This window comes from Chiloscyllium punctatum, chromosome 9 (genome assembly GCF_047496795.1).
Source record: "Chiloscyllium punctatum isolate Juve2018m chromosome 9, sChiPun1.3, whole genome shotgun sequence".
In the NCBI taxonomy this organism is placed as follows: Eukaryota; Metazoa; Chordata; class Chondrichthyes; order Orectolobiformes; family Hemiscylliidae; genus Chiloscyllium; species Chiloscyllium punctatum.
This window is the reverse complement of record NC_092747.1, coordinates 37,974,452-37,995,876: the sequence shown is the minus strand read 5'-3', so window position 1 is coordinate 37,995,876 and position 21,425 is coordinate 37,974,452. Positions and strand designations below refer to the sequence as shown.

At 40.6% G+C, this 21,425-nt stretch overlaps 1 protein-coding gene across 1 annotated transcript; it reads left to right on the top strand.

Annotated features, from left to right (window-relative positions):
• Nucleotides 1-287: 287 nt before the first annotated feature.
• alox5ap (arachidonate 5-lipoxygenase-activating protein) lies at nt 288-21,020 on the top strand. The gene is made up of 5 exons (XM_072576607.1): nt 288-465; nt 554-635; nt 12,526-12,596; nt 15,988-16,069; nt 20,513-21,020. The coding sequence occupies exons 1-5, from the start codon at nt 396-398 to the stop codon at nt 20,673-20,675; spliced, it is 468 nt and encodes a 155-aa protein (XP_072432708.1). The 5' UTR covers nt 288-395; the 3' UTR covers nt 20,676-21,020.
• Nucleotides 21,021-21,425: the final 405 nt, after the last annotated feature.

The following is a 21,425-nucleotide window of genomic DNA, read 5'->3' as shown; positions in this document are numbered from 1 at the left end:
TAACCGGATAGAGCATTCAAAGAGCAGGAATAAAGGCGATGTCCCAAACTGTCCTTCCTAAACCTCTCACTCTACCCTGACAATTATGCAATCATTTCTTACTGAAATTGTGTATTCTATATTAACTCCCTGCTATGGACTTCACTGATTCGCCTTTCCCACCAAACTCCAGTGACACAACCGCCGCTTGGACCGAGGGCAAATATGAATGACATATATCGCTTGCCCCATCCACCCCACCCCCGGGCTTCAAGGTTAGATCAACATTCTTCCGCTACGTGCAATGCAAAAGAAAGATCGGAAGTTGGACCGATTGCGAGATAAAGTACGGGACGTTTCATTTTGTTGGTACGATCTCCCCTGACAGGAGCACGAAGCATAGTGAGCCCGGCAGCATGGATATAGAGATTCTGGACAATGTGATCTTTCTGGGTACTGTCACTCTGCTCAGTGCTCTTCAGAATGGTAAGAGATCTGCTTCCCATGCAACCAGTTTGCACGGAGTTTGCTGTTCATTCACGTGATGGGAATTATCTGTTTTCTCCTGTTGCAGTATTTTTCGCGTACACAGTCCAGAATGAGTCCCTGCAGAAGCGTCCCACACACAGCGCCTTCGACAGGGTCAAAATAGCAAGGTAAGCCGATGTTTTCTACAAACAATTTATGTTGGTAATGCTCTTCCCTCCCCCGCCCCCCGTACATGATTCAAAATAATAAGACTGCTTTAAAATCAACATCGAGGTACGAATTAAATAAGATCAGTTTTCAGGCACTTTAGAAAGATGACCTTCACAGTACCAGAGATTAATTATAACTACTTCACAACAGTAGCCGGTTGTACCAGGATCAAAGAACACCCATTGAATATCGTTCAATTAATCCTAATGGGAAAACAGTCAATTGATTCAAGCAGAAGGGAAATTTTTTTTTAGTTCATGACGTTTCTTAGGAGTTAGACAGCGTTGCAAATGACACTGATTACAAGCCATACACATTCATATCTGAAATATTATTAAGCAGCATTTTCATTTTGGTGGCCTGGAACTGTTTCCAGTTCTAGTTCATTGTAAAGAAGGGATTAAACAAGAAACCAAAGACAGATAAACTACACCTAGATTATGACTTTAAATTAACTGCAGACAATTGTAAATCCGTTAAAAAAAGGTTCAAAGTATCTTAGTTTACTTTACTAAAAAGCGCAATGAATGTTTGGAATCGGATTTAGGGACAGTGTAATTGACTGAGACTAACCCAACCGGCGTTTCAGGAATTTGGCAGAAATACCACAGAACTTTTGAGCATCTTAGTGAGACCACACAACTTGTCATTATTTATCATCTTTAATGTAATGAAACACCCGTAACTGTTTCACAGAAGTAATTCACAATGAAACATATTACCGAACCTCCAAACTGAAAAGAGGTAGGTCTTAATTGGTGTCTAAAAAGAGAAAACAGATATACAGAGGTTGAAGGAAGAGTTTTAAAAAAAAACACAAAGTGGAAGGTGGGGTGATGTGAACTAGGGAAAGCCAAGAGGCCAAAATTGAAGGAGTACAGATGTCCAGAGCATTGCAGGACCAGAGTTAGATGTTGTGATGGTTTTGGGTGAAGAGCCCGTGGACGGCTTTGAAAACAAGAATGAGAATTTCTTCTTAATCAGGAGGCAGTGTAGGTCAGTGAACTCAGGGTTGATTGATAAACAGAATACCATACCAGTTATTTCAAAAATCCCATAGAGAATGATTTGTTAGTTCCATTGGCCTAAAGTAGTCAGTTTCTCAGCAAAACAAAATAAAATTATATTCAAACACTTTTAAAACACATCCTTTACAGTCCTTGAATCCAAAAGAGCCAGTTTAATGTTAACAGGGATGGTATGGTAGCACAGTGGTTGGCACTGCTACCTCACAGTGCCAGGGACCTGGGTTCGATTCCACCTTCAAGCAACTGTCTGTGTGAAGTTTGCACATTCTTCCAGTGTCTGTGTGTGTTTCCTCCAGGTGATCTGGTTTCCTCCCACAGTCTAAAGATGTGTAGATTAGGTGTATTGGCCATTCTAAATTGCCCGTAGTGTCCAGGGATATGCAGGCTAGGTGGATTAGCTGTGCTTAATGTTGGGTTATAGCGATGGGGCATTGGGTGGGGATGCTGTTTGGAAGGTCTGTGCAGACTCAATGGGCTGAATGGCCTCTTTGCACAGTGCAGGGATGCTATAAACAGCCTTTGAAAATCTGCCAGAAGATACCATTAGCAAGCATTCACAATGGTGTATGATTCAATTTGGGGCAGATGTAGATTTGTAGGTGAGGCTTGCTTTGAGCACTGTTGTGTTGTAATCCAGCACAAAAAAAGGGTGGAACATCACTGAATGTAATGTGCTCAAAATTCTGTGACCTTTTGCAAAGGTTTGGTCTGTTTTGGGTGCATAATGCTGTAAGTCACAGAATAATATACCAGGAATTTCATCCCTTGAAATAAAAGGCATTAAAACTTTATCTGTTAACTTTTCTTATGCAATTAATTATTGGATATAAGCCAATTATTTTCCAAGAAAATAACTTTAAAACTCTTGTGAGCTTCCTTCTCCTACATCTATTGAGTAACTTCCACAAATTATTCTTTGAAAACCAACTCTTATTAATTCAGACAAGAAATGTAGATATTGACCTCTTCTGTGGCAAGCTCAATGTTACAGGAATGAGTCATAGTCACAGAGATCTATAACATGGAAAAAAGCCAATTAGCTCATCAAGACTGTGTTATTCAATAACAACCATCCAGTGATCAGCCACCCTGCTCACCCACAGCATGGCCACATAAAAAACACAGAAGCTGGCTTGTAAAACACAGAAATCAAACCTGCCAACACATACAAAAATTACCCAGACTGCCCCAATCTTGGCCAAACAGGCTAACATAAAAAACAGACATGGCCAAGCCACTCCCAGACCAGAGAATACACTTCCTAAAACAGCTTTCACAATCAGCTCCCAGCCCAGATTAGCACTGCAGTCCCAACACCCTAAGGGCAGGCTCCTTTCCCACTGAAACCGATACCGCATAAACAAAGAGACAGACCAAAAGACCCTGGAAGACTTTGCCCACAGGAGGAACACAATGGACACACCTGAATGCCACAATGGACACACATATTCGTGCAGATGAGAAATACAGTGAGGAATCCCCGAGAAGACATTCTCACCCACTCACAAAGATGGCTGGAATCTCCTGTGCCAATTACAAAAGAATTGCTACTGCCAGACGTTTGATTAACTTCCACTCAGTTTATTCTTGTTTCAATCTCTTTACAATTTTCACCATTGTACTGTAACTGCTTTACAACTATCACCTTTGTGTTGGAAAGCATGCCTGTACTTTCTGTTTAGGGAACACAGCATTTGGCCATTTGTGTAGGAGATCAGTTCTGTTTCAGCCTGGTTAATGTCTCTTCCACAATATTACTTTGTTTAATAAACTGCTTGTCATTTCACTACGATCCTTGTTTGTGGTCTCTGATCAACTGGGTTCAATTCTCCGATACACCCCTACTATCTAACCCCCTTTTTCCAACACTTGGCCCATAGCCTTGGATGCCTTGGCATTGCAAGTGTACCTCTAAACACTTCTTAAATGTAATGAGATTTCTGTCTGTATCACCTGAAGAGACAATCAGTTTAAGATTCCCACCACCTTCTGGTTGAAAATCCCTCATATGTGCAAGAATAAACTGAGGTAAAAACAATGACTGCAGATGCTGGAAACCAGATTCTGGATTAGTGGTGCTGGAAGAGCACAGCAGTTCAGGCAGCATCCAAGTCGCTTCGAAGAATAAACTGAGGAAACTAATTTTTACCTGGCATGCTTCAAATAGACAATAGACAATAGACAATAGACAATAGATGCAGGAGTAGGCCATTCAGCCCTTCGAGCCTGCACCGCCATTCAATATGATCATGGCTGATCATTCCCAATCAGTATCCTGTTCCAGCCTTATCTCCATAACCCTTGACTCCACTATCTTTAGGAGCTCTATCCAATTCTTTCTTAAATGAATCCAGAGACTGGGCCTCCACTGCCCTCTGGGGCAGAGCATTCCACACAGCCACCACTCTCTGGGTGAAGTAGTTTCTCCTCATCTCTGTCCTAAATGGTCTACCCCGTATTTTTAAGTTGTGTCCTCTGGTTCGGCACTCCCCCATCAGCGGAAATATGTTTCCTCCTGCCAGAGTGTCCAATCCTTTCATAATCCTATACGTTTCAATCAGATCCCCTCTCAGTCTTCTAAACTCAAGGGTATACAAGCCCAGTTGCTTCAGTCTTTCCGTGTAAGGCAATCCTGCCATTCCAGGAATTGACCTCGTGAACCTACGCTGCACTCCCTCAATAGCCAGAATGTCTTTCCTCAAATTTGGAGACCAGAACTGTACACAGTACTCCAGGTGTGGTCTCACCAGGGCCCTGTGCAGCTGCAGAAGCACCTCTTTGCTTCTAAACTCAATCCCTCTTGTTATGAAGGCCAGCATACTATTAGCCTTCTTCACGACCTGCTGTACCTGCATGCTTGCCTTCATTGACTGGTGGACAAGAACACCCAGATCTCTCTGAACAGCACGTTAACTGACTCCTATTTAAATCAAAACGCATGAAAGAGGTGTATTTTTTTGTTGCAAGATTGCCTTTGAAGTTTTGAATATACTTGCTGCCACATTACAATAAGTTAAAGAAGGAGGGAAATGGGAAAGGTTATTTTGATATTGGACTTCAATCAAACAATTTAAAGAGAAACAATCCTAGGCTATAAAGTAACTATCTCATTTGGTAGAGTAAGCCAAACTAACAGTGAAGTGAAACAGGCTATCGCAGAGTGTCCCAGTGTGATGCTTAATAATGCTTCATGATGTCATAGAGTCATAGAGTTATACAGCAAGGAAACAGACCCTTCGGTCCAAATCATCCACATCAACCAGACTTCCTAATCTGACCTACTCCCATTTGTCAAAATTTGGTCTGTATCCCCCATGACAGTGACGAAGGTTATTTAAGATTACAAAGAGATCTTGATCAATTGAGGTAATGGGCTGATGAATGGCAAATTGAGTTTAATTTGCAAAATGTGATCTATTAGATTTTGGTAAAACAAACAGGGACAAGATTTATACAATTAAAAGAAGGACCTTGGGCATTGTTTTAGAACAGAGAGATCTAGGGGTAAAGGTACATAATTCTTTGAAGTTTACATCACATATAGATAGAGTGGTTAGGAAGGTATTCAGCATGCTTGCCCTTATTGCTCAGACCTTTGAGTATAGGAATTAGGATTTACGCTGAGCTTGTACAGGACTTGGTGAAGTCTCTTCTGGAGTATCGTGTCCAGATTAGCACTGCTGCCTCACAGTGCAAAGGACCTGGGTTCGATCCTAGCCTTGGGCGACTGTGTGTGGAGTTTGCACATCCTCCCCGTGTTTGTATGGGTTTCCTCCGGGTGCTCCAGTTTCCTCCCTCATTCCAAAAGATGTGTAGGTCAGGTGAATTGGCCATGCTAAATTGCCAATAGTGGTAGGTGCATTAGTCAGAGGTAAATGTAGGAAGTGACTTTGGGTGGGTTATTCTTCGGAAGGTCAGTGTGGACTTGTTGGGCTGAAGGGCCTGTTTCCACACTGTAGAAAATCTAATCTAATCTAATCTGGTTGCCCTGTTACAGGAAGGATATTATTAAGCTGGAGAGAATTCAAAAGAGATTTACCAGGATGTATCCAGGAATGAAGAATTTTAATTATAAGGAGAGGCTGGACAGACAGAGACTTTTTTTCACTCGAGCATAGAGAGTTGAGGGGTGACCTTATAGAGGTTTATAAAAAATTAAATGTACAGATATAGTGAAAGCAGGTGTCTTTTTCCTAGGGTGGAGGATTTCAAGACTAGAGGACATATTTTTAAGATGAGAGGAGAAAGACTTAAAATAGACAAGGGGAAACGTTTTTACACTGAGTGATTCGTGTGTAGAATGAACTTCCAGAGGAAGTAGTGGCTGTGGGTACAATTACAATGTTTAAAAGACATTTAGATAAATACGTGAATAAAAATTGTTTAGAGGGATATGGGCAAAGTGCATGCAGGTGGATCTACTTTAGTCTGGAATGATGACCAATATGGACTGGTTGGACGAAAGGATCTGTTCCCATGCTGCGTGAGTCCATGACTCTAAACCCTTCATATTCATGCACCTATCCATATACCTTTTTAAATGTTGTAATTGTCCTAGCCTTTACCACTTCCTCTGGCAGCTGGTTCCATATACGCACCACTGTCTGCATGAAAAAGTTGACTCTCAGATCCCTTTTAAATCTTGCCCCTCTTACCCTAAACCTATGATCTATAGGTTTAGACTCCCCACCCTAGGCAAAAGACCTTGCCTATTCACCCTATCCATGCCCCTCATGATTTTATAGACCTCTATAAGTTGACCCCTCAGCCTTCAACACTCACAGATAAAAGCCCTGGCCTTTTCAGCCTTTCCCTATAGCTCAAATGTTCTAATTCCAGCAACTTCCTTGTAAATCTTTACAGAACCCTTTCAATTTTTAACAACAGCCTTCCAACTGCGGGGAAACCAGAATTGAACACAGTATTCTAAAACTGGCCTAACCAATCTCCTGTACAGCCACAGCATGATGCCCCAACTCCAAAACCCAATGCATTGATTAATAAAGGCAAGTGTACCAAATACCTTCTTCACCACCCTGTCTACCTAAACTCCACTTTTAAGGAACTATGCACCTGCACCCCTAAAATTCTTTGTTCAGCAAAACTCCCCAGGGCTGTACTATTAACTGCGTAGGTCCTGCCCTGGTTTGCCTAACCAAAATGCAACACCTCAAATTTATCTAAATTAAATTTCATCTGTCCCATCTCTACCCATTGGTCCATCTGATCATGGTCCAATTGTACTCTGAGGTAGCCTTCTTCACTGTCACTACATCACCAATTTTGGTGATATCTGCAAACTTACTAACCATACCTCATATATTCACATATAAATTATTTTTATAAATGACAAAAAGGAGTGGACCTAGCACCGATCCTTGCAGCATCCACAGGCCTCCAGTCCAAAAACAACCTTGCACCATCACCCCCCTGTCTCCTACTTTCAAGCCAATTTTGTATTCAATTGGTTAGCTCTTTCTGGATCCCCTGTAATGTAATCTTGCTAAACAGTATGACTCTATGTGGAATACTTTGCTGAAGTCCATATAAACAACATCTACTGCTCTGCCTTTATCAATATTCTTTGTCACGTCTTCAAAAAAACTCAATCAACTCAGTGAGGCATGATTTCTGATGTACAAAGCCATGCTGACTATCTTCAATCAGTCCTTGCTTTTCCAAATATAAGTAAATCCTATCCCTCAGAATCCCCTCCAACAACTTATCCATCACTGACATCAGGCTCACTGGTCTATAGTTTCCTGGCTTTTCCTTACCACATTTCCTAAATAATAGCACCATATTAGCCACTCTCCAGTCTTCCAGCACCTCACCCGTGGCTGTTGATGATAGAAATATCTCAGCAAGGGGTCCAGTAATCACTTCCCTGGCTTCCCACAAAGTCCCAGGGATTTATCCACCCTTATGCATTTTAAGAACTCCTGCACTTCCTCTTCTGTAGTATAGACACAAAATATTTGTTTATTATCTCACTCATTTGCTGTGGATCCATATATAAACAGCCTCATTGATTTTTAAGGGACCCTATTCTATCCATAGTTACTCATTTGCCCTGAATGTATTTATAGAATCGTTTTGGATTCTCCTTAATCCTATTTGTCAAAGCTAACTCATGTCCCCTTTTTTCCCTCCTGGTTCTCCTCTTAAGTATATTCCTACTGCCGTTATACTCTTCTGAGAATTCACTCGACTTCTGCCGTCCATACTTGACATACTTACTTCTTTTTCTTGGCTAGAGCCTGAATTTCGCTAGTCATCCAACATTCCCTATACCTACCAGCCTTGCCCTTTGCACTAACAGGAACGTCTCTGAATTCTCATTATCTCACTTTTGAAAGCCTCATGCTTTCCAACCATTGGGGGACGCAGTTCACAGGTAAAGCAATCAACTTTTGAAAGTTCCTGCCTAATACTATCAACATTGCCCTTACTCCAATTTAGAACTTTAACTTTGAGATCAGGTCTATCCTTTTCCATCACTATTTTAAAACTAATAGAATTATGATCACTTGCCCCAAAGTGATCCCCCACTGACTTATAAGTTTTATAAGTCTTAAAATCAAGCACTTAGCTAACTGGTCTGATATCACCAGTAATCTCTCCCAGCTGCAATGTGCAATTGCAAAATTAGGTCTACCAATGTCAGCTGTGTAAAATGTAAAGAATGTTGGAATTGAAAAAAACATGTAAATTTTGGTGTCTAATAATTTTATCAGTAAATCGCATAATGAATCAACTGAAGTATTGGTGCATCAAATCTGATCATGAACCATCCTGACTGAAATTCTAAGTTTTTATCACTTTAAATATCAATACATGATTTGGAGATGCCAGTGTTGGACTACCACCTGATGAAGGAGCAGTGCTCCGAAAGCTAGTGTGCTTCCAATTAAACCTGTTGGACTATAACCTGGTGTTGTGTGATTTTTAATATCAATACAGTTTTCAATTTAAGATTAAATTGGTAGAGTCTGTACGCTTGTTAGTCTCTTGTGCAGTTTCTCCACTTTATTTTTAAACAATGAAAATAGTCAATTCAACTTGAACGGATACCAGATGATGTTATGCTTTCAGCCTTATGTTTTTGTGTGTCTCCTTTTTAGTGTCATGTGTCAGACACCATTTTCTAGCCAAGAAGTTACACATGCTAATTATTTCTGTAGTACCAGCATGCTGCTCGATAGACGACCCAAACTGACTCAAATGACTCAAAATATTTATTCTGAAGAAAGAGCTTGACCCCATTTATTCCATGTTTTCATTACTTGAGAGAAATTGTGAAATTGTGAGGCAATTATGACAAGAGATTAACCTCCAATGTTACTGTTCCCTGACTGTCTCTACCAGAATGGGGTGTATATGAGGTTCCAAGCAATTAATTGTGATAGGTGATTTTCTAGAAATTAATGCCTCTGCCAACTTGTATATATATCAATTCAATCAGCTCAAAAATCATCTATTTTCTCTGTTCACTAACTTAATTAGTTAAGATTTGAAGGTGCCGATGTTGGACTGGGGTGTACAAAATTAAAAACCACACAACACAAGGTAATAGTCCAACAGGTTTATTTGGAAGCACCAGCTTTTGGAGTGCTGCTCCTTCATCAGGTGGTTGTGGAGTTCAAGATTGTAAGGCACAGAATTATTAGCAAAAGTTGACTGTGTGATGCAACTGAAATGACATATTGAAAAAGATTGTTTGTTAAGTCTCTCATCTTTTAGAATGACCATGTTGGTTTCAGTTCTTTCACATGTCTGTTTCAATATATCATTTCAGTTACATCACACTGTAAATCTTTGCTATAAATTCTGTGTCTTACGATCTTATACTCCATAACCAACTGATGAAGGAGCAGTGCTCCAAAAGCCAGTGCTTCCAAATAAACCTGTTGGACCATAACCTGGTGTTGTGTGATTTTTAACTTTATTATTAAGTATTTCAATTAAGCTTTTAGCACCTAAACAAGGACCATGTAATGGGATTTAATCAGACTGTGCACCTCAGTTTTTTACCTGATATTTGTATAGTACCATGGATTGGCAGCATTGAATTGTGGTTTTCCATTCTGAATTTTGCCTAAAAAGAGACTCACCTCATCAATCTTGGAAGCAGCTGACTAAAACTTGTCATATGCAGAACATGAGCTAGAAACTTGAAGAAAGGGACTTCCTCTTGAGCAACATCCTGCTTAACATAAAGCTGTACTCATATGTTTAAAGTCTCAACTCATATGATGCCATTTCCGGTTTATTTCTTGTTGCAGCTCATTACCGTGTTCTCTGTGTGGGTGCTTGAAATGTGAAATCTATTTCTCCTTCTTTACCGTTCATAAATGCACAAACTATTTCTGCAGTACTATTCTGCTCTTTTCTTGTAATTTTCCATTCTTAGCTCTTTCAGTGAACGTGGTACAACATGATGACACAGATACTTTAGTACAATCAGATGCAACACACAATAAGCTATAATTCTCATTTACACCCCGTTGTCAAATAATTGTCTAAAGCAGTTGGCACCACCAAGATTCACACTGTCCCCATCAAATGGCCCTTGCTGCTAGACTGGAGTTTAGAAGAATGAAATGTGATCGCAGTGAGATTTATAGGATACTTAAGAGGCTTGACAATGTAAATCTGAAAGGATGTTTCCCGTCATGGGAGACTCTCAGAGCAGAGGGCATAGTCTAAGAATAAAGGGGCACCAGTTTAAGACTGGAGTAAGGAGGAATTCCTTCTTTCAGAAGGTTCTGAGTCTTTAGAACTCTTTGTCACAGGGAGCTGTGGGAGCAGACTTCTTGTGTAAGATCAAGGCTGAGGTAGATTATTGATCAATGGGAAAATCAAGATTATGGGGAAAGGGCAAGAAAGTGAAAGTGATCAGATCAGCCATGATCCTATTGAATGGTGTAACAGGCTCAATGAGCTGAATGACCTAATCCTGTTCCTATTTCCTATGGTCTTATAAACTCCCTTCCGAAAAGCTCTGTGAATATACCTACAACCCAAAGACTACAGTGGTTCAGCAAGGTAGCTGACCATCACCTGCTCCAGGACAGTTAGAGATGGATGATAAATACTGGCTTGGTCAGTGATGCCTGCATTTCTTGAATGAATAAAAAATAAATGAACTGTAGCTCACATGAAACCTTACTATGAAAGTAATGGAAACTACAGGAAATGAATAATGATCTAAGGCCTTAATGAAAAACTCACCCAATCTGTCATACTCAACATGATTCCTGTATCTGTGATCTGAGGTTGTTTTACAATCATTTATTCAGTACAAGAAGAGAAACAAGGTGAAAAAAGTTATTAAAATATTATAAAAACTCAAATTGCTGCTGCTGATAAAGTCAGATTTATTTTCACACTGCTAGATCTTTTTATATATGTGGCTAATTTTCCACCTTAGACTTGAATCTACAATATGTGTATTTCATTTCAATGTCACAGTTTATTAGATTAACTTTCCTTGAATTTGAACATGTCATATCAGCATGCAAATAAGCTTTTATTAAGGTTTCATATGCCCATGGCTTTATTTTTAAGTTGTTCATTAACCTTAGCATTGTTTCACTTCTCCATCTTTGGCTGCATAATGTATATTTTAAACAAATCTTTCAAAGGATGTTTCGCATTTTCATTATCCCTTCTTGTCACATGGCTGCTGCAAGGTCAGCCTTTATTATCTACTCGTTAGTTACCTAGATAGGCTATATGGGTGGCAGGATGGCTCAATGGTTAGCACTGCTGCCTTACAGTGCCAGGAACTCAGGTTCCATTCTAGCCATGGGTGGCTGTCTGTATGGAGTTTACATGTTGTTTGCATGGGTTTCCACAGAGTGGTCTGGTTTCCTCCTACAGTCCAAAGACATGCTGGTTAGGTGGATTGGCCATGGTAAATTGTTTGTAGTTTTCAGGGATGTGTAGGCTAAATGGATTAGCCATTGTAAATGTGGGGATACAGTAGGGGTCTGGGACTGAGTGGGACGGTCTTTGGAGGGTTGGTGTGAAATTGATGGGCCTAATAGCCTTCCCCTTACACTGTAGGGATTCAAGAGAAGGAAGTACAGTAATTAGCCTTCCTTCCATTTGAACCCCTGTGGTTTATGTGTTGAATCTTTGTAGTGGTTGCACATAACTGAGTGGCTGGCTAGTTCACTTCAGAGAGCTACCATCTACATTGATAGTACACTACGAGAGTTACACATTGTCAGATCTTCTTCCTTAAATGAGTTGGGTATTGAACAAGTCATCTATTTTGTTTGCTTTCAATGCATCTTGGAATGGATTATATAGAGCCTTAATGAAGTGCAGTGAAAATGAATCAATACTTGCCAATTCTCCAATGGCTGGATTATGAAGACTGCATAAAGTAGGCTTGTACTTCTAAGAGTATTGGAGGTTACAGGCTGATTTAATTGAGGGTTTGGGGGATTTTGAAAGTAATTGATAGGGGAACTGCTGATAAGCATTTTCTTCTGGTGGCCTAACTTTAACCTTAAAATTGGAATCAGATAATGCAAGAGAAAATTAGGAAACATTTCTTTATACAAATAGTAGAAGTTAAGAACTCTCTCCCATATAAAGCTGTAGATGCCAAGTCAATTAATAATTATAAATTTAAGATGCATAGATTATTGCTAGACGAGCATATGGAGTTAAGTTACAGATCAATCTTACCTCTCTGAATTGTGGAAGAGCTCAGAGCAGAATGGTTTGCTCCTGTTCCTATGCTCCTGTAATATTGCAAGGACATTGATGTGAATTTTGATTACACTTGTTGTTTTGTTTTTAGCCATAATTGTGCTGAGGTTTATCCCACGTTTCTTGCTTTACTGTGGACTGCTGGACTTTTCTGTAGTCAGGGTAAGTTACCATTAATATAATTTACATCTAAAGAACTTGCTTGTGAAATGAAAACTTGCATATCTTTTATTATTTTATTTAAGCGTTCTCAATTAATATTCACTTGCATATTTCTGATGTGTTTTATCGATAATTTGGGTCATTTTGAGACTGAGTTGGATCCATTAAAAAAATCAGTGCTGCGGGTAGTACACCTTCCCACTTTCCCCTGCCACCGCAGGAACTGTATCCCATTCTGGCACTTTCCCCTGCCACCGCAGGAACTGTAAAACCTGTGCCCACACCTCCTCCCTCACCTCTATCCAAGGCCCTAAAGGAGCCTTCCACATCCATCAAAGTTTCACCTGCACATCCACCAATATCATTTATTGTATCCGTTGCTCCCGATGTGGTCTCCTCTACATTGGGGAGACTGGGCGCCTCCTAGCAGAGCGCTTTAGGGAACATCTCTGAGACACCCGCACCAATCAACCAAACCGCCCCGTGGCCCAACATTTCAACTCCCCCTCCCACTCTGCCGAGGACATGGAGGTCCTGGGCCTCCTTCACCGCCGCTCCCTCACCACCAGATGCCTGGAGGAAGAACGCCTCATCTTCCGCCTCGGAACACTTCAACCCCAGGGCATCAATGTGGACTTCAACAGCTTCCTCATTTCCCCTTCCCCCACCTCATCCTAGTTTCAAACTTCCAGCTCACTTACTGTCTCCTTGACTTGTCCGACCTGCCTATCTTCTTTTCCACCTATCCACTCCACCCTCTTCTCTTTGACCTATCACCTTCATCTCCTCCCCCACTCACCCATTGTACTCTATGCTACTCTTTCCCCACCCCCACCCTCCTCTAGCTTATCTCTCCACGCTGCAGGCTCACTGCCTTTATTCCTGATGAAGGGCTTTTGCCCGAAACGTTGATTTCGCTGCTCGTTGGATGCTGCCTGAACTGCTGTGCTCTTCCAGCACCACTAATCCAGTATTTGATTTTCAGCATCTGCAGTCATTGTTTTCACCTTCCCCAACTCTCCATCCTTGTATCTGTTATGATATAAGTCCAACAAATAAACAGCTTTCGATAACAAGTCCAGCTCATCATCTTACTGTAAATCTTATAACTTCAATAGTATGAGGTGCTGATCTTAGACCAGTATTTTTCCAAAAGTACAGTTCATTCATAAAATGTTTACAGGTATGTTACATGACAGTTCAAATTTGGCAATATGAAGTGTCATGCAGGTCAGTTTATTTCATTACAGAATATGAGATGTCTCACCACACCAGACGTTACATGTTATATTTACAATGTAAATTTATAGTTCTCATTCAACATTCTGTGGTGAATATAGCCCAAGGAGTTTTACATATATTCAAACCCCTTGATATACAATGTTTAGGAGGGCCTGAGACAGTGGCCTTTACTGAGCCTTTGCAGTTCCTGGCAAAGTCTGAGAATATGCCTTATCACATAGTGCTGGACCTTGGAATGTGTCAGGTCATCAAAAGCTTTTTACACTGGAAGACTAGAAAGTCTTGGACAGACCGAACAGCATCTTTCACTGAGTTGATAGTCCTCCAGTGATTGTTGATGTTTGTCTCAGTCTGTGTCCCTGTACCTCAAGGGGATTAAAAAATCTGTTTATATCATTTGTCCAGAGTTTCTGTGGCTTAATGTCATAATTGTAGAGTGCAAAGTCCTACATTACAGGAGTGTTCCAAATGAACCATGATTTTAAAAAAAAGCATTGTGTATCTTTAAGGACCAGCTTTACAATGGTGCAATCAAGAAGGAAGTGGATGGCAATTTCTTTCCCAGCAAAACTGCCTGAAGCAGCTTGCACTCTGACTGGATCTGACAGAGAGCTCTTCTCAATGCAAGACAATCTACATCTTAATGGTTGCTTAAATATCCTGGTATTGGTGCATTCTTCCAAGTGAATTTGACAGTTTGTTTAGGGAATAATCCAACAGGATTCACACTTTCCTTTTCCATAGGCCCTTCAGAAAGTTACATGCAGACCATTGCACTTGTGGTCAATGGTGTTTTCCTGTACAATCCTTTCCCCGAGTCATTTACATTGTACACTGCACCTTCTATGGCAATGTAGCTCAATTTAGCCTTCACGACATTGTGATGACTAAACCTCAGTGCTTAGTGACGCTTTTGAGGTTTCTGCATAACCTAATCCAGCCACAAAAAAGGTGGCTGTCGGAATAAAGGACACATTGGGTTTGTTTTTGCACCTCTTTGTACATCATGACCTTGTGCATAGTGTTGGTTTTCAATTTCCAAATCAATTGTAAGATGGCTTAGGTGACCACCACGTTACAGGTGTGGAATTGGGGATAGGACTGCAGGACATAAAGCAACAGTAAGAATTCCTTGCACATGATGGTTAGGTTTTGACCCACAACAGTGAGGGATCGTCACTCCCATATGCCCGGTATCTGTTTGACCTTGTTTATGGTAAAGAAGAGCTGAAAATGTGTTGCTGGAAAAGCGCAGAAGGTCAGGCAGCATCCAAGGAGCAGGAGAATCGATGTTTCGGGCATGAGCCCTTCTTCAGGAATTTTGCTCTGATCTCCAGCATCTGCAGTCCTCACTTTCTCCTATGGCAAAGAAGAGACAGCCCTGCCCGACTCCAGAGATAATGTCCTTCAAATTCACCCAACTAGATTTAACTGTTTCATCTTTCTGGCATTATCAGTGTTTAACTCTGATTCTGCCAGCATGATGAAATTCCCTTGTAGATTTGGTCTCCCCTCTCTCCTGAGCCATTTGTTCTCTACTGGATTAAAAAAACCTGTGTTTATGTCATTTGTCCAGAATTTCTGTGGCTCAGTACCATAATTATAGCAAATCATTAGACAAACCACTCTGGAAATACAATAGTTTGTACATTTACTTGCCCCAAGATACAACAAGTTTTCATATGCCCCTGAACTGAGAGAGACTTCACTTCAGATGTCAATTTTCTGAAACGTCAAGGAATTACAATGGGCCCATTTCAATAATAAGGACTCAAATCAGAACTCATTACCTTTGCCTTCTAGATAATGTATAATGAAGCTAATAATATGAGATGAAAGTGGCATTCATTTAAGACCTTCTCTGTCTTGTTCACCTTTCTGTAACAGCATGGCCTTTAAATGTAACCTGGCAGTTGGGACTTGGCAAAATCAGTTTATTGGCATTGGTCTGGAAAAACCTTTCGTGCTCATATCCAAAGTGTACACAACTCTTCAAATTGGCACCTCTGTTTTCCCAGGGAATAGTTGGAAACACAACTTGAAGTGGACCATGTCAAAATTCCCTCATAGTTTTGGGCTACTATGGTTATAACATCATGGTTTTCTGTTTTGCATTAAATAATGTCGATCTGTGTTTCTCTTTTGTTAGCTCCCGCAGCCTTCGCTGGATTGTTGTATTTGGTGGTGAGGCACAAATACTTTGTGGGTTATTTAGGAGAGAACAGTCAAAGGTAACAGTTCTTTGTTCTATAAGCATTTTAAAAATTATAAGTCTGTATCTTCAGCTCTCATTGATCGTGGACATGAGATGTCTTGCCATTTGTGATTAATATTCCAGATTAGATTAGATGATTAGATTCCCTACATTGTGGAAACTGGCTCTTCGGCCCAACAAGTCCACACCGACCCTCCAAAGAGTAACCCACCCAGACCCATTTCCCTCTGACTAAAGTACCTAATACTACGGGCATGCCAATTCACCTGACCTGCACATCTTTGGACTGTGGGAGGAAACTGGAGCACCCGGAAGAAACCCACTCAGACAAGGGGAGAATGTGCAAACTCCACACAGACAGTCGCCCGAGGCTAGAAACAATTAAACCTTTAAAGAAAAGTGATGAATTGTTGAGCTAATTAGATGAAGGTACAGATGTTGATGGTGTGAAATCAAAAAGTACTTACTGTTAATATCAGCTCAGGTTGATCTCGAACCAGTTCTTGGGGAAAAAAATCTTTGTCTTGACAAAGCTCATCTGCCTCCACCACCAGGTAATCTCACGTCAATGTTTATGGTGGGCATAATATTGGATAAAACGATCCAACCAACTCGCTTAGTGAACTGCCTGTGAACACTGACTCAGCACTTGCAACTCACCTTTCCAATTCGGGTAAAAGAGAATCCAAAGAGATTTTATAAATATATTAAGGACAAAAAGGTAACGAGGGAGAGAATAGAGCTCCTCAAAGATCAGCAAGGCAGCCTATATGTGGAGGCACAGGAGATGGCGGAGATACTAAATGAGTATTTTGCGTCATTATTTACTGTGGAGAAGGACATGGAAGATATAGAATGTGGGGAAATAGATGGTGACATCTTGAAAAATGTCCATATTACAGAGGAGGAGATGCTGGATATCATAAAAAAACATAAAAGTGGATAAATCTCCAGGACCTGATCAGGTGTACCCTAAATCTCTGTGGGAATTTATGGAAGTGATTGCTGGGCCCCTTGCTGAGACATTTGTATCAATAGCCGCGGATAATGTGCTGGAAGACTGGAGGTTGGCTAACGTACCAGTATTTAAGAAAGGTGATAAGGAAAAGCCAGGGAATTATAGACCGGTGAGCCTGACATCGATGGTCGGCAAGTTGTTGGACGAAATCCTGAGGGACAGGATGTACATGTATTTGGAAAAGCAAGGACTGATTATGGATAGTCAACAAGGCTTTGTGCATGGGAAATCATGTCTCATGAACTTGATTGAATTTTTTGAAGAAACAATGAAGAGGATTGATGAGGGCAGAGCGGTGGATGTGATCTATGTGGACTTCAGTAAGGCATTCGGCAAGGTTCCTCGTGGTAGATTGGTTAGCAAGGTTAGATCTCATGGAATACAGGGAAAATTAGTCATTTGGATACAGAATTGGCTTGAAGGTAGAAGACAGAGGGTGGTGATGGAGGGTTGCTTTTCAGATTGGAGGCCTGTGACCAGTGGTGATTCACAAGGATAGATGCTTGGTTCAATGCTTTTCATCATTTATATAAATGACTTGGATGTGAATATAGGAGGTATAGCTAGTACATTTGCAGATAACACCAAAATTGGAGGTATGGTGACAATGAAGAAGGTAATCTCAGATACAATGGGGTCTTGATCAGATGGGCCAATGGGCTGAGGAGTGGCAGATGGAGTTTAATTTAGATAAATGCAAGGTGCTGCATTTTGGAAAGGCAAATCAGGACAGGATTTATACACTTAATAGTAAGGTCCTGGGGAGTATCGCTGAACAAAGAGACCTTGGAGTGCAGATTCATAGTTCCTTGAAAGTGGAGTTGAAGGTAGATAGGATAGTGAAGAAGGCATTTGGTATGCTTTCCTTTATTTGATAGAGCATTGAGTACAGGAATTAGGAGGTCATGTTGCAGCTGTACAGGACATTGGTTAGGCCACTGTTGGAATATCATGTGCAATTCTGGTCTCCCTCCTATTGGAAAGATGTTGTGAAACTTGAAAGTGTTCAGAAAATATTTACAAGGATTTGAGCTATGAGGAGAGGCTGAATAGGCTGGGACTGTTTTCCTGGAGCATCGGAGGCTGAGGGGTGACCTTATAGAGGTTTATAAAATTGTGAGGGGCACGGATCAATAGACAAGGTCTCTTCCTTGAGGTGGGGGAGTCCAGAACTAGAGGGCATAGGTTTAGGATTAGAGGGGAAAAATTTAAAAAGGACCTAAGGGGCAACTGAATGGGTCCATGAATATGAAGGGTTTAGAGGGATATGGGCCACATGCTGGCAAATGGGATTAGATTAGATTAGGATATCTGGACAGCATGGACGAGTTGTACCGAAGGGTCTGTTTCTGTGCTGTACATCTCTATGACTATGACAGCTTATTCAAAAAAAATCAGACAAACTTTGCAATCCTGTTGCGTACATATTCTTCCAAGTTTGCAGTCAACACAGTAGTGACTCAACATTGTCCCGTAACTCTTATCTTATTTTGAAACAATTTCCTCTTTCATCTAGCTGCCAGAATGTATGGTGTTATTTCCACATCAGTAGAGTGAACATTGTGGTTTTCACTTCCTTTAAAAACTACCAGATAGTCTTCTACATTTAATTCATTGTGTTTTATAGTTAACCCTACTTTAGATTTGAAAATGCTTGAGTGATAATTTATTCAGGCGACAGTGTCATGATAGAGGTGCCAAAGGTGAATCACCAATTTGATTAATTGGAAAATACAATGGGCAAGATGTAAAATGGGCAATTGATCAGACCTCATCACTTCCTTGAATAAGGTGACTGAAAATTGTCTTTCATAAAGAAATATATTTCGAATGGGTAAACTCAGATTGGCCATGATCCTATCTGCTTTGAGGAAATACAAATAAAAAGAAACTTTGAAAAATTATTGCTTTGTTCATTCGATATAGAGTAACATGATGGAATTATTTAGAACTATGAAAGGACAAGAACCATTGGAAATTAATCTTTTACAGTGTACGAGATGTCAGGAACTAAGTTCTAATGCCTAACCATTAACATCTTTAGCCTCCTGACAAGCCCCCATCCCCAATCCAACTCCACAGTAACAAGAAGTGGAATCTGATTGGTCTGGCTGGTGCATTCAGATAGATTTCAGCTAATAATATGTTAGAAACTGATTGAGGTATTAATATCAGGACAAGCACATTTATGGAGTTTCAGCCTTTGGCCCAGGCTCCCAGTCATAGAGCCTCATCAGGCAGATGCTGTGTCCATGAAAACAGTGAAAGAGCCTGCATGCAATGTATCCAGACCTTGGATTTACAGCTTTTCGGTCACATTCAACAAAAACTCACAATTAACGTACTGAAACATACCCGGGTGCTTCACAGGAACACATAAACAAAGTAAGACATTGAGTCACATATGGAAGTATATACAGAGGTGAAATGACCAAAAGTTTGGTCAAAAAGCTAGTTTTTAATAAATGTCTTAAAGCAAGAAAATAAGATGAAGACTTGGAGAGTTGGGTGGGAAAGGTGACCGTGAGAAAGCACTGGGTATTGTCAGCATTTGTGTGAAAACTATTGCAATGTCTTTGTATGTTGGTGCCTATGGACAATGTGTAGATGAGGAAGAAGAGGGGGCAAAGGATGGATCACTGGGGAACAACAGAGTTAATGAAGCAGGAGCAGGAATAGAGAGAAGCCATTGCAAATGAATCACTGGCTATGATCAGTTAGTTATGAATGGAGCAGTCTCGTCTTGCTGAACAACAGAGGGAGGCATTGCAGGAGAATGATCTGATCAACAATATGTACACCTGCAGAGCAGTCACGAGGATGAGGAGGGAAACATTATGTTTGTCACTGTTACAAAGATGCAATTCTCTCTAGATTTATGATGTGAGATCTGCAGATGGAAATACACAAATTCAGGGCCAGTATGTTGGCAATACAGCCTTTGATATGGGGATCCTCGGAGGAAAATGTGCAGTTTTGTCTAATTTATTGTAGTTTTTAATTCTTTGATCTGATGGGGATAAGGCATGTGTACTTTGCCGTTCCAAAGAAGTGACTTCGATTTGTGTGAGGTGACTGAGGACGAGTAGGACTCAATAGCGATGATTTTATGAATGTGTACTGTCTGACAATGGTTTTCTGTTCCTTGGGGGTAGCCTCTCAGCAAATTGTGGGAGCCCTCCAGTTATTTCCCAATCCGCATTAGCTGCAGGCAAGGCTCACTGGCATAAAGTAGGCATTGTACAAATGTTCTTTAACTGAACAGATAAGTCATATGGACTGACACAATAGTCCAATATCAGTTGCTGTACCTGCCTGCTAAAGGGTTATTTAATAGAGATGGTGCTACGAGCAGTTTTATTCATGAACTGTGATTTATGCACAAATATACAGTGATTTTCTAAATCTTTAATTCTTGTCTATGTCACTTATTTTTTACAGCCTTCCTGGTTTCTTTTTTGGAAAACGTTTGATGGCATTCTTATTCTTCATGGCAACTGCTGGAATTATCAACTATGCAACAAACTACTTCTTTGGAATCAACTTTCTGTATTACATTCAAACAGCCACAAAAGCCTCTGCTGCATTGCTTCTTATTCCCTAATCAAGTTGGAGACATTGTTAACATTAACATTTAACCTTTAATAACTCCAATCTTGCTAACATAGAATCATCCAGCACAGAAACAGACCCTTCGGTCCAAGTCGTTCATACCGACCAGGGTTTCCAAACTGAACTAGTCCCACTTGCATGCATTTGGCCCACATCCCTCTAAGCCTTTCCTATTCATGTAACTGTTCAAATGCCTTTTACATGTACCTGCATCTACCACTTCCTCTATTTGCTAAGCAAATTCATTTGAGGCTGTTTGATTGAAAATTGAAGTAAAGAATTCAATGTCTACATTGTTTCCCTTCTGAGGTAACAATAAAATTCGAGTGGAACTTTATTACTTTTCAGGACACCATGTTATACTTGCGGCACAGAATTCAACAGAATCAAAGCTATAAGCCTGGGTCTAACACTTATACAACAGCTAAAGGGTATAATATAAACAAGTCCTTGGTGTCTTCTATCGTGTGGATTGCCACTTTATGAAATAGTATTTCATTTTATAGCAAGAGACAAAATACTTCTGATGGCACACTTAAAAGGCACACAATCTAATGTCCTCAGCAAAATGGCAACAGGCAATTGGAAGTAAAATGGCACTCAAAGTGCTCGTAAACCAGGCACCATGGATTTCAAAGTGGCAAGTTTGTGGTTACCTATCCCCACGGACCTGATTATTTCAAGGCAAGACTCCCTTACTCCCTCCCACCCGCTGCTCTGTTTGCAGCCAATGTCCCAATGG